This window comes from Lagenorhynchus albirostris, chromosome 12 (genome assembly GCF_949774975.1).
Source record: "Lagenorhynchus albirostris chromosome 12, mLagAlb1.1, whole genome shotgun sequence".
NCBI lineage: Eukaryota > Metazoa > Chordata > Mammalia > Artiodactyla > Delphinidae > Lagenorhynchus > Lagenorhynchus albirostris.
This window is the reverse complement of record NC_083106.1, coordinates 9,924,170-9,937,369: the sequence shown is the minus strand read 5'-3', so window position 1 is coordinate 9,937,369 and position 13,200 is coordinate 9,924,170. Positions and strand designations below refer to the sequence as shown.

General features: G+C 45.0%; 1 protein-coding gene across 6 annotated transcripts in view; it reads left to right on the top strand.

The window, feature by feature from the left end:
- The window catches only part of ARID1B (AT-rich interaction domain 1B), a 411,101-nt gene that overhangs the window by 386,925 nt on the left and 10,976 nt on the right, over window positions 1-13,200 (top strand). For all 6 annotated transcript variants that reach the window (XM_060168356.1, XM_060168357.1, XM_060168361.1 and 3 more), the window contains 4 exons: window positions 3,739-3,877; window positions 4,136-4,308; window positions 10,029-10,179; window positions 12,870-12,966. In XM_060168356.1, coding sequence (XP_060024339.1) covers window positions 3,739-3,877; window positions 4,136-4,308; window positions 10,029-10,179; window positions 12,870-12,966 — 560 coding nt within the window. The remainder of the gene's footprint in view (window positions 1-3,738; window positions 3,878-4,135; window positions 4,309-10,028; window positions 10,180-12,869; window positions 12,967-13,200) is intronic.

Genomic DNA, 13,200 nt, shown 5'->3' with positions numbered 1-13,200 from the left:
GGTGCACTTGTAATGAGCATACCTAGATACAGATCTGTTGGTTCTAAATACAAATAGAGAAGTCCTCCTCTCTAACCCCACCCTTAAAGATTCACAGCCTTTGCCAGTTATGGTGTACTTTAAAAACTGGGAAATCTAATTTCGAAAATCTCACCACATTAACAAGCTGCCTATGAACAGCTCTGAAACTATTTTTCCAAAATAAAAACCCGGTGGGGTGTAGGGACCAAAGTGGCAATGTCTGCACAGATCTAAAAGTATATTTTATTTGCCAGGAAAGAACTCATGTCACTGAATGGTCTGCACTTCTGTATGGAGAATAGCTCTCCCAGTGTGCATCAGCTTCAGTACAAGAAATCCTGCTGAGGTATAGATAGTTCAGAAAGTACAGGGCCTGTTCTCTTAACAGTCAGCTCTTTCCTTTCCCCCCCCTTTTTTTTTTAAACTACCGTTTTTATGGCAACATTATCGCTTTAACTGCACAAAAGAGCTTGGATTGCAGATGCACTTCTGATAATACATTCTTCTTAGTGGTCCAAATGGAGCCCAAGTCCTGTGAAACAGGAAGCAGGGGAGGAAAGCTTCCTGAGTCTAGCCATTCAGCCAGTGCAAGGCCTGGAAGGCATCGTGCAGGGTGCACGGGTCCAGTCTGCTTGGCTCATGTGCTCTGCACACCGCTCAGCAAGAGAGACGGGCACACGGACTGGGCAGTAGGGCAGTGAGTCACATCAGCCTCTCAACCAAAGACCAGGCATCTCCTCCAGCATCTGTGCATTGTGACCTCTTTGATTCCAGACCTATCATTAAGGAAAATGCCTCTGAAACATTTTTATTGTCAGAGAAGGGAAACAACTTATTCCCAGCTATTTGCCATGTCAGGGCCTCATATACTACAAAATTTTTTTTAACTAATTTTCAACCAATGTTTGTGTTCTTTGAAGTCGGTTTTTCCCATAAGAACATAACTGTAGTTTATTCCTTACGAGTACATCCAGGCAAACAACTAAAAGATTCCTAAGAAACATTCTAGACGGTTTTTTCAAATGGTCATTCTGAACCAACTTAAATCCTAAGTGCTAATGACTTAGCATTCTAAGTCATCCCTCTGCATTCTAGTTTTGATTTGATGCAGCTGATACTGATCTGAAATTCAATCCTGTCAGCCCCTGAGAGGTATCACCCCTTAGCCCTGGGGGCTGCACCAGGATCTTCATTGTTGAGTGGCTGTGTGGTTTCTCATGCCAGAGATCCAGGTTGTGTCTTCCCGGGGACTAGAGTAAGTCAGCCAAAGGAAGGCTCCTGAATGAAGCCTGAGCAAGGACTGGGGGTGTGGTTGCATCTCTGAGGTGCCGGCGGGCTCTTGTTATAACAGACTGTAAAAGTTTGTGGAGATCTAATGAACGGTCACAGGAATCGCCTCCCCAGGTGGCCTGGGCCCGCCTGTAAGCTAGAGTCGGGGAGGGGCGGGGAGGGGACCCGCCTGGGAGGAGTGCGGGGAGGTGGCAGGAAGCTCCCCTTTCAGTTAGTAAGTCTGTAACCAAAAACCCATCCATCTTTGCTGGCAGGTGGCTGACTGCATTTCTATTATTAGCTGACGGGTGATGTCACAGAACTTGTCATGGATTGTCATGGATCCAACTAGGGAATCCTCAGTGGGAAGATAAATGAGAAAGGGGCTCGGGTTATAAACAGAGGTGCCCTCTGGGTGACCTCTGGTCGCTGTAGACCTGAGACATATCAGCTATTGCTCTTCTCCCCACCCTACTTCCCGTAACCCCAGCCAGAGCTGGGGCACCGGGTTCATGCTGTGTAAATTATCTTCCCAGCTAGGAGTCTGGCTGTACAGTCTCAAGTGTGTGGATGCACTTAACCTTCAGTAACCTTTGCATTGTTTACTTTCGAGTATACATCTGTAACTTCTGGCACAAGGTAGGGATATCCTGGAGAGCCAGCCTCCTGGCTGCCTTCTTTTTTTTTTTTTTTTTTTTTTTCCTAAAAGGAAAGGAAAACACACTGGCAAGAGGGGAGAATTTTTCCTGTTTTTTTTTTCCTTCTTAGCTGTAAATGTGAATACTTGTAAATAAGGGTCATTCTGAGATCACAGCCTTGTGAGCCATGTTCCACAGAAGATGTACAGACTGCTGTACAATCTGCTTCTTGATTTAAGAAACCAGTTATTCCTCCTGCCAGCTCTACGGTGCAGTCATATGTGCAGGGTTATCCTTATACGTTTGTAAAAGACTCTACTTTTTTCTTTTATTATATCTCCTTTTTAAATATGCATTTCCAGGGTTTTACCAAAATTTGGTTTCTAAGCATGAGTTTTTATTTTAAGGTATCTACATCTAAGAAGATACCTACTTTTGAAGTTAGTCTTCCTGGCACCTGTGAGAACGTCCCTGAGTCACTCCAGCCCTGGGCACCCAGGGGAGATATTACGGAACAAGCTCCCCGTTGGCTAGTGTAGTCGTCAGTGTTCATTCTCGACACGGCCAGGACCCAGGACCGGGCAGACCTGACCTCGCTAGCAAAGTCTGGGCTCAGCTGAGGCTTTCTGAGGAGAAGCAACAGGCTCATTGCTGTTTCTTACGCCTTTGTAGCACACTCCGTAGTCTCCAGTGATTTGTTCAACTCCGTTTCCTCTAAAGTGTGGGTGCTGGTAGCTGTGGTGAGCCTTTGGAACTCCATAGGAGAGGAGCTATGGATAGTAATATGCGCAATATTATTGTTTACAAGCAGCCATTAATTCTGTGTGTTAGGATTACCGTTCTGAAAGTAGTCATTGTAAACTGTGTGGGGGCAGGAATTCTTGTCTTTTTCCGTCTTTGGTGCATCCAGCTGTAGAAAACAGCCTACAATATAGCAAGCACTTTATTCATTCAATTAGTAGTTGTTTAATTAATAAGTGAAACCAGTATCTATTGAACATCTAACATGCTAAAGACTGTGATCAATGATAAAGCAAGAGCCCTTAAAATATTATGTTTTCAGGTGGGGTTAATTATTTGCAAGAATCCCACTTAAGTTTTTAAAAGATCTGCTCAGTTCTGAGCTCTGTTATTATAATGTAATTATAGTTAAAGCCAAGTCTTGTAACTCTGATACTGACATTAAAGAACTCCAAACCAATATGACTTGTGTTCTGTAAATAACAAATATGATTTCATAGCTCTAAAGATGACTGTTAATGACAGCATAGACATATCCAGACATTGAGAAGGTATTGAAATGATATAAAGCTCTGTATTACTTTGTATCATTGCTTTACAACGTAAACACTTCTCATTGCCTAAGACCCAGATAATTTTTCTAATAGTCCATCAAATTGATATACCAAACTTTTCATCCCATTTTTCCTTATTCTCAGATATTCAGATTATCTCCATTATAAACAACACTGAAATAAACACTTTTCTGCCGAAAGCCTTCTTTATATTAGATTATTTTCTTGGGATAAACAATTACCCAGTCAAAATGTATAAATACATTTTATGGCTCACATCTGAAGTGTGTTGCCAAATAGTTTACCAAAAAAAAGCTTTTACTAATTTTCACTGTAAACAATGTAAGAGCAATTAATTTTACTACATTGTTACCAGCAATGGATATTGTTACTACTTCTACATAAGATGATGTCTTATTTTCTTTCCTTTTTTTTTTTTCAATAACTATCAAGGATGAGCTTACTTGATAACCTCTAGATTTTCCCCCATTTTCTCTTGGTGCTACTACTATCAGCTAACTCAGGATCCTTGCAAGGTCCACAGACTCCCCAGTCAACTGGCAGTAATTCCATGGCAGAGGTTCCAGGTGACCTGAAGCCGCCTACTCCGGCCTCCACCCCTCACGGACAGATTACCCCAATGCAAGGTGGAAGGTATGTTGAAACACCTCGGTGAGCCATACAAAATCAGATTTGTCTATTTTCATTTTTCTGGAGCAAAGTTTTTATAGAGAGAGGCAATGGTGTTCTCTAGTGAGTTTTGTAAATATTAACTACCACTAGTTTTATTCATATGCTTTACTTTGGATGGTTTTTGCAGGTACAGATTTCAAGTTTGGCTTATTTTCTCAGTAAGTGTTTGGAGGTGACTAATGCTCTGTCGTTAAGCTTTCATGTCTCTCATCTTATCAGAAGCAGTACAGTCAGTGTGCACGACCCATTCTCAGACGCAAGTGATTCATCATTCCCAAAACGCAACTCCATGACTCCGAGCGCCCCATACCAGCAGGGCATGAGCATGCCGGAAGTGATGGGCAGGATGCCCTACGAGCCCAACAAGGACCCCTTTGGAGGAATGAGAAAAGGTAAATGCCGAGGGGCCTCTGTGCAGAGTTGGTCCAGAGGGTGTTCTTCTGTCTGCCATCCCATGACTGATTCACTGATCCACTCGAGACATATTTGAGTCCCAGCTCCCCAGCCTACTAAATTTCTGGCCTTGGGCACAGTACTTAGCATCTCTGTACGTCTGTTTCCTCATCTAGAAATGGGGATAATAATGGGCCACAAGGATTAATTGAGTTAATGCACGTAAACACAGCCCTTAGAAGAGTGACTGGTATGTATTGTAAGCAAACGTGCTCCCAGTGCAGCCTGGAGTTGGTGTCATGGTCGTCATGGCATGACCTGGGCATGGGGCTGAGTGCCAGGTAGAATGCTGGTAAACCAGACGGTCTACAAACAAGAAACAAAAAGTAAGTTAAACTACATATATATGATTAAGGATGGTGGTTGATGGAAGGAAGGAAACAAACAGGCAAGAAAGGACACAAAGAGCAATGACGTTGGGTGGAGCTCATGGAAGGAGGGGCATCTCCTAAGGAGGGTGGCGGGGAGGAGAGGGCTCAGAGGAGCTGTCAGTTATCTGCTGAGACGTGGGGAGCGGGAGTAAGTTGGGGAGGAGCCAGGAGTTGGGGAGGCCGAGGCAGGAGCGGGGCTGGTGTGTTTGAGGAGGTGCCAGGCTCCTGGGGCACAGAGAGCAGGGGGCAAGCTGAGCACGTCGAGGCCGACGGGGCAGAGCCTTTGTGCCTTCCTGGGCGTGTTGATGAGTTTGGGGTTTTATGCAGGAAGTGAGGTGACTGGGTTTTTTTGTTAAAAATAAATAAGTAAATAACTGGATATTTATGGAGAACATAGTGGAGAGAGGTGAGGGTGGAGATGGGGAGACCACTGTCATAATCCAGGGAGAGGTGATGGGTTGGAGTCAGACCCCAGCAGGGAGCTTGAGAAGTGGAACCACCCGGTATGTGTGTTGGGGGGTAGAAACAACAGGATGTGCTGATGGACTGAACGTGGGGAGAAGAACCAAGTGATGGTGACTGAGAGGGTGAAGATGTTACCACCTGAGTGTGGGCAGTTGGGAAAGAGAGGGAAATAAGGTTGGCTGTTACTACCTGTGGTGTGGACATCTGGGAAATGAACAAGCTAGAGAAGGAAATCCCGAGTTGACGTGTGGATAAGTCAGGGCAGTAAGTTGTGGAGTGTATGTCTGGAGCTGGGCAGAGCGTTGGAATTAGGTATAATCTTGGAGAACGAAGCAGAGAAGTGGTATCGACAGCTGTAGGATGGACGAGGTCACCGAGAGTTCTCACTAACATTAGCGAACACCCAGGGTGGGTTTCTCCTTCGTGGGTATCAGCCCCCAGCACTCCCGTAGCCCTGAGACTGTAGCCATCTAAGCCCGTTTTAGCTCCTCCAGTGGCATCCACGTGCCAAATGTTGTTGGCACACTTCCAGATGCAGTTGAGTCCTGTGACACTGAGGCATGCTATGAATATTTTTTGAAAAGCGTACAGAAAAATGGTGAATAATATTTTTATGGAAGTACTTATTCTGGGATCCCTTGAATAATAGTACTTTTGCTGTATTTAGATGTTTGGGGTACATGAATTTCTTGATACTGTCTTGAGTAGAGAGAAACATAAAGCCCGAAGCCTTGGCTTTCACAGGTATTACAGAGCAATGCAAAATAAAAATGAATAATCTCAAATTTTTAGATGTTGGGCATATTACCATTTAATTAACAAATGAGATTGTATTTCATATGTATTTCAGATATCTGTTATACAAAGCAAGATAATCTATAATTTTTCCTTTCAAAAGGTTTACGAGCTGCTTATTCCAAGTAAAGATTTTGCAGAACATGCAGTAAATCCATAAGCTCAGAAATTCGAAAGCTTTGTGAGTGTTGGCGTTAGCTGTCTTCCTTAGTGGTATGAGACGCTAGAAGGAACATGTTGTTAGTGCTGTTGGTGGATGTATAACATTTTTAGACTCTGAAAATATGACAATAACATGGAAAAAATAATGAAGTTTTGGAATCTGGTTTCAAAAGTTATTGTGAAGTATTCCAACATCCTACCCATATGCTATGTTAGACAGCAAGAGTTCTATTTCTTTCGTTTCCGTACGCCGCTAATTGTTTTATAATGAAAATAAACATGGGAGTGGGGGGTGACTGGATCACCTGGCTAGATACTAGGTAGCTCTACAATGTGTTTTCATCAACCGTGTGAATGGTACAGTGGTTCAGCGGGCAGCTCTGCCTTGCATTTCCCCAGTCTATTTCAGCTCACCTGCTACCTTACGGTACTGGTATATTTAGTATCAAATTAAAGCGGATAAGCAGAAAACCCACAGGAAACATATTTCCTTACAGCCCTACCCGCTGTATAATAAAGTTTTCCGTTCCTCGGTTCACCATACCGTGGCGGCGAGCTTGGTGGCGCTCTGATTTTTTGTTGAACGACCGACATCAGTGGCTATCACACTTCCTGTTGTTGGTATCGGTATTGTCGCTCCTGCTGCCGACCTGTAGTGTGGTGGTGGAGTAGATGAAAGAGCCCAGTCTAAGACTCAGCAGCCCTGAGTAGCCTCGGCCCCGCCTGTCCACCTGCCTGCCTTCCCCACCTACTCACTTAATTCATCACTGATTGAGGGATTGATTGATTAACTGCTTGTAAATGAACAATAAGTGAATATTTATATATTGTTTAACTTAACCGTGTTTTTATTTTTATTTGGCTGCGTTGGGTCTTCGTTGCTGCACGCGGGCTTTCTCTAGTTGCGGAGAGAGGCCAGCGGGGGCTGCTCTTCGTTGTGGTGCGCGGGCTTCTCACCGCGGTGGCTTCTTTTGTTGCAGAGCATGGGCTATAGGTGCGTGGGCTTCAGTAGTTGTGGCTCGCGGGCTCAGTAGTTGTGGCTCGTGGGCTCAGTAGTTGTGGCTCGTGGGCTCTAGAGCACAGGCTCAGTAGTTGTGGCGCACGGGCTTAGTTGCTCCGCGGCATGTGGGATCTTCCCCGACCAGGGCTCGAACCCGTATCCCCTGCCTTGACAGGCAGATTCTTAACCACTGCGCCACCAGGGAAGCCCAAACAGCGTCTGTTGAATATTTATTAGCATCTACACATACAGTCCTACTTATTCTTTTTAATGCTCTAGCAATGGATGGTTTGTTTCATAATATTTTGCTATTATAAATAATGATGCAGTGATTATTGAAGTATGGCTGTTTTTTCACACTTGTAAGAGTGTTTCTGTGAAATAGATTCCTAGAAGGAGAATAACCGCATCAAAGGATAAGAATTCTTTTTTCATTTACTGAGTATCTTCTACTATTGTAACAAACTATCCCCAAACTTAGTAGCTTTAGCAACAACACTTGATTCTGTCTCACAGCCTGTGATGGGCGGGGTGGCCCTGGGCTCCACACGTGCTCAGCTGGGGCTCTGAGGGGCTGCTGTCCACTGAAGCCTGACGGAGAGCTCTGCTGAGCTGGGGTGTCATTTGAATGGCTGTGTCACCTGGAGGCTCTGCTGGGAGCTCCTGGAGCTGTTGGTGGGGGCCTGCTCCGTGGGACCTTTCCACAGGGCCTCTCCGTGGAGCTCCTTGGGCGCCTCGTGACATGGCAGACGGGTTCCAGAAGGAGCACTCCAAGAGTGCAGCCTCACTTGCAGCCGCTCACAACTCTCTGCTGCATCACATTGGCTGGTGCCCAGCCTCCTAGTGGGTGGGACTCCACAAGCTATGAACGGAACACCCAAAGGTGTGCTTCTTTGGCGGGGGGGGGGGGGGTCACCAAAATATAGCCTATCATAGCAGGTATTGGCAAGTTATACCAATTTAATACTCTTAACATGAGCATGTGGGTCCTCCCATATCAAGAATGATTATTATCAGTGGTTTTAATATTTGCCAATCAGATTGGGAGAGGGGGAAAGCCTCACAGTTGTTTTAACTTGGATTTCCTTAATTATAAATGAGATCATACATCTTTTCATATATTGAGCGGCCATTTATTTGTCTTTTCCTGTGAATGTCCATCGACGTGTTCACCCATTTTTTAATTTGATTGTCTTTTTCCTTATTAATTTTTAAGAACTCTTTATGTTAGGGAATTAAGTTATTTAGCTTTAGTTATCTCCCTTATTTCTGTCTGTCTGTTTTTTTTGTTTTTTTGTTTTTTGTTTTTTGTTTTTTTCTGGTATGCGGGCCTCTCACCGCTGTGGCCTCTCCCGTTGCGGAGCACAGGCTCCGGACGCGCAGGCCCAGCGGCCATGGCTCACGGGCCCAGCCGCTCCGCGGCATGTGGGATCCTCCCGAACCGGGGCACGAACCCGCGTCCCCCGCATCGGCAGACGGACTCTCAACCACTGCGCCACCAGGGAAGCCCCTGTCTGTCTGTTTTTACATCTGTAAAATGGAAAGCAACCTCAAAACTGGTTCTACTGCAGGTTGATTTAAGATCTTGTAAGATATAAAGTACGTGAAAGCACCTTACAAAGCAAAACACATTCTACCAGTGTCAGGCTTCACTATTTACACCTCTCTACCAGCCAAACATTTTATCAGCTCACAAAATTTTAATCAGCTTTTATCCCATGGAACATAAAAGTAACCTTCAGGTGGTGGTAGTACTGTATATCAATTAAGATTTGCATTAAAATGTTTAATTTGCCTACAGGCTAGTTTCTGGGCCTGACCCAATTCAATTTCCTTCAGGCTCTGAGCTAATGCTAATTTGCATATTTGACCTAATTGACACTCTACCCCTTGTTAGAAATAGTTGTATCTCATCCCTTCTTGAGCTGTTCTTAGCTCCCTAGTGATTTTCTTCATCCTGATTTTAGAGTGAGTCAGCGCATGGGTGGTTATGTTAAGGTTTTCACTTTTTTTTTTTTTTTTTTCCCTAAGAGGGAAGGGAAGTAACTCTCTCTATATATTTCATCTCTTCCTTACAACCAGAGATGATATTCCCAACCACATTTTATAGACAAGGAATTAAACTTATAAGTTCAGCAGCTTACCCAAATAAGTATGGATCTGGGCCTGTGTTTGCTTCCTGTATTACTGCATAACACAAACTTGTGGCTTAAAACAACATACACGTATGCCCTCGCAGTTTCTATGGGTTCTCAGCTCACAGCAGAAATCAAGCTGTCAGCCGGAACTCCATTTCTTCTGAGCTTGTTCAGGTGTTGATGGAATTTGTTTCCTCGCAGTTGTCGGACTGAGGTCCCGTTTTCTTTTTGACCGTCATCTGGGGCCTTCTCTGCTCCTGGAGGCTTCCGTCGTTCCTAACACATGGGCCTCTCAGGCCAGCGGGGGAGAGTGTCTCCGACTTGCTCGTCTCTCACCTCTAGATGCTGATTTAAAGGGCCCACGTAGGTGCTCTCCCTTTTGGTTAGTTCAGCCAGCTGATTAGTGACTTTAATTACATCTGTGAAATCCCTTTTGCCCTGTGATGTAGCATAATCCTGGGAGTGACATCCTATCCCATTCGTAGGTTCTACCCACACTCAGAGGGAGAGACTCATACAAGGTGTGTACGGGGGTGGGGAAGGGGGACCTCAGGGTCCATCTTAGAATCCTGCCCCAACAGGGCCCATCTTGACTCCAGACCTTATGCTCTTTCGTCGGTATTGTTGTCTGTCATATTAAGGATAACAGCAATGACTAGAAAGGGATGTTTGGGCCCTTTGGCTTTTGAAAGTGCTTAATTTTTCGTCTGTTCCTGAAAATATTGCAGTGCCTGGAAGTAGCGAGCCGTTTATGACGCAAGGACAGATGGCCGCCAGCAGCATGCAGGACATGTACAACCAGAGCCCGTCTGGAGCGATGTCCAGTCTAGGCATGGGGCAGCGGCAGCCGTTTCCCTATGGAGCCAGTTACGATCGAAGGTGAGTGTTTCCTAAGAGGAAGATGAGGTGACTCACTAGAAACTGCCCTCCTCACACACACACTTCTGAGCCCAGGGAGCCGATGGAGTTTCAAAGGATTGTGCGCGTCAGATGGCTGCCTTCAGTCGACGACTGTCACAGGACTGGGGAGAAGGACCTTGTCCCCAGGCCACCAAGTACAGCTGTATTTTTATTAGCGAATGCCCAAAAGCACAAATGAGAAATATGCTGGGGCTGGGCTGGCCAGGGCAAGAGTCTCCTCTCTCAGGATGCAAGAGCCAGGGCTGTCACCACACCGAGACCGCCGCCTCGAGCCTCCACACCTGGCTCCTCCTGTGACCTCAGCGCCAGCCTGTCTCCCAGAGGCCGAGGTCTGGGCAGTGGTACCACACTGGGCTGCCAGCAGGCTCAGTGGTAGTGGTTCTTGGTAAGGTCTTCCAGGTGTTGTTTTTTCAGTTGTTTCCACTGTGAACATTTTAAACAGGGAGGGAATACTTTGTTCCTTAATAAACATCTCTGAGAAAAGCCAGGGCAGCTTTTTTTTTTTTTTTTCAGGACAGCATCTTGATATTAAAATGGCAAGTAAGGTTGCACTACTGGCCCAGATTATTTTAATAAGATAGAAGGAAAGTCATTGAAACGTCTCTGAGAGGAAGCTCCCTCCTAAAATAGTGGCTTAGGGTGGACTTCTTTGTGTGAAGAAGGCTCCTGACCTTGGTCCTTAACCATGGAAGCCCCTTCCCTTGGTTGGCATGTTCGTTACCTCCCTAACGGAGAAGTGCTCAGAAACAAAGGCTTCGATTTAACATTTTTAAAGAAAACCAGTGGGGGTGCAGTAGAAGGCTCCTTTTCTAACTGTCGCTGCGCAGGCAGTTCTCAGGACAGGCAATGGTTTCCATCGTTTCCTTGGAATCCCATGTGGCGAGGCCTCCGTCCACACTGCTCCCCTTTCCTCAGTACACATGCTGTAGGTTAGGTAGTGAGGTGTCCCTGGTTTAAAACAAAGGAAAAAAGGTTTGAAAAATCACTGTTTTACCGAATAAGGTTTCTTTCTAGCATTCTCTGTGAGCCTGGTTCTTGAGTTACACAGCCTCACATGCTCAAAGCCATGTGGTACTTTCTAATAGTGACTCAGGAATCTCGACTTCTTATTCTGACCTCCTAGTGAAGGTTTATTTGTGAAATCTGCCTCAGTCAGTTACCATTGCATGACGTCTAGTGTACTGGATCAGGGTTTTACTGAGGTTTGGTTTGTTTTTGAGGGTCCAGGAAAAGCTTTTGGTGAGGGTAGGGGGTAAGGGGTAGGCTGATGGGATTAAACGGAGAACAGTCATCCTGGGACATATATTCTTAAAGGAACCCAAGCAGATATGCTTTTCTGTTTCTTCTGGAACGCTTTCTGGAATAGTGCGTGGCCTGGGTTTAATAGTCATTTGGGCTCTACCACATAAGGATTTACCTCATTAAGTTTTCTCTTCTGAAAAGTGTTACTTGTTCAGCTGAAATTTTATCCATGTCAATTATATTTTTTTCCTCCTAACTGTAAGCTACCTTCTAGATATCCATGTCATTAGCAAAAACTTCCCATGTATCTGTTTTACGTGTGATATTCTAAAAATTCAGTTATTTTCCTTCTTATTCTCACTCCTTGACCAGTTTAGGAGTATATTCAGTCCAAGTATTCTCTTTCTTACAAGATTCAATATACTAACTACACCAGCTTAGTTTTTAAGTTTTCGATTCATTGCTCTTTTAAACATGCTATTTTTATGGTATTTATCATTTCTCAATATGAAATAAATGTATTGCTCATTCCCATTTTAAGATTTAATCGAAGTACTTAAATCATCCCTGTTATTCTTTTTTGTAGCCTTTTAAGGTCATAGGACTTTGAAATTTTGAGTAGTTTTGTCTATACTTAGTATCATTTGGATTGATTTTGAAGTATCCCTTTAAAAACTTGCACATTTTATATTCATGATGAGAAAGTAAGACATATAAACATTTTCCACCATTATATGCCAATGTTCTGGTACTCCTAGAAATACTGCTTTGATTCTTTGGTTCTTCTGTTATTTCTCTTTTTTTTTTTTTTAAGATTTATTTATTTATTTATTTATTTATGGCTGTGTTGGGTCTTCGTTTGTGTGCGAGGGCTTTCTCTAGTTGCGGCGAGCGGGGGCCACTCTTCATCGCGGTGCGCGGGCCTCTCACTGTCGCGGCCTCTATTGTTGCGGAGCACAGGCTCCAGACGCGCAGGCTCAGCAGCTGTGGCTCACAGGCCTAGTTGCTCCGCGGCATGTGGAGGGCTCGAACCCGTGTCCCCTGCATTGGCAGGCGGACTCTCAACCACTGCACCACCAGGCAAGCCCCTCCTGTTATTTCTTGCCCTCGTTAATACCTCGCATCAGCCTGTGCCGTGCCCTCCCCATCCCTCAGTGGATGGGCGGGGCCTCTCTTCAGAGGCGGAGGGTGGCTCCGTCCAGCGGGGCTCCTCCCACCCACCGGCCAGGGATCGGCAGCGTCCCCAGAGTGGGTGCTGCCACCCCTTCTGCTGGGAGCTGAACTGCTGCTGCAGCTTCCAGCGCCTGTCTGGAGGGTGCAGTGGGGTTTCCAGAAATGGACTCTTCCTTCCTCCCTTGGCCTGAGGTCCATGGTAAGTGAAGTTCTCTTTGAATGCCTCATTCTAGGCATGAACCTTACGGGCAACAGTACCCAGGCCAAGGCCCTCCCTCAGGACAGCCAGCATATGGAGGACACCAGCCGGGCCTGTATCCACAGCAGACGGTGAGTTGGCGAGTGGCATGCATCTCTCTGCTTTCTGTTTAAAATTCAAACTCGTACTACTTCTGCACAGTTTTAGGAAGTATAACAAAAATGACATATAACAATCAGGTTATGTTTGTTTTTGCTAAAAAATATTCCTAGGATTTTGAAATCAGAAAATTAGAAATAGCTCTTGAAAATACAACATGTCGTAGGAAGTTAAGGACATTTCATCCTTGTAAATAATAAGCCCCA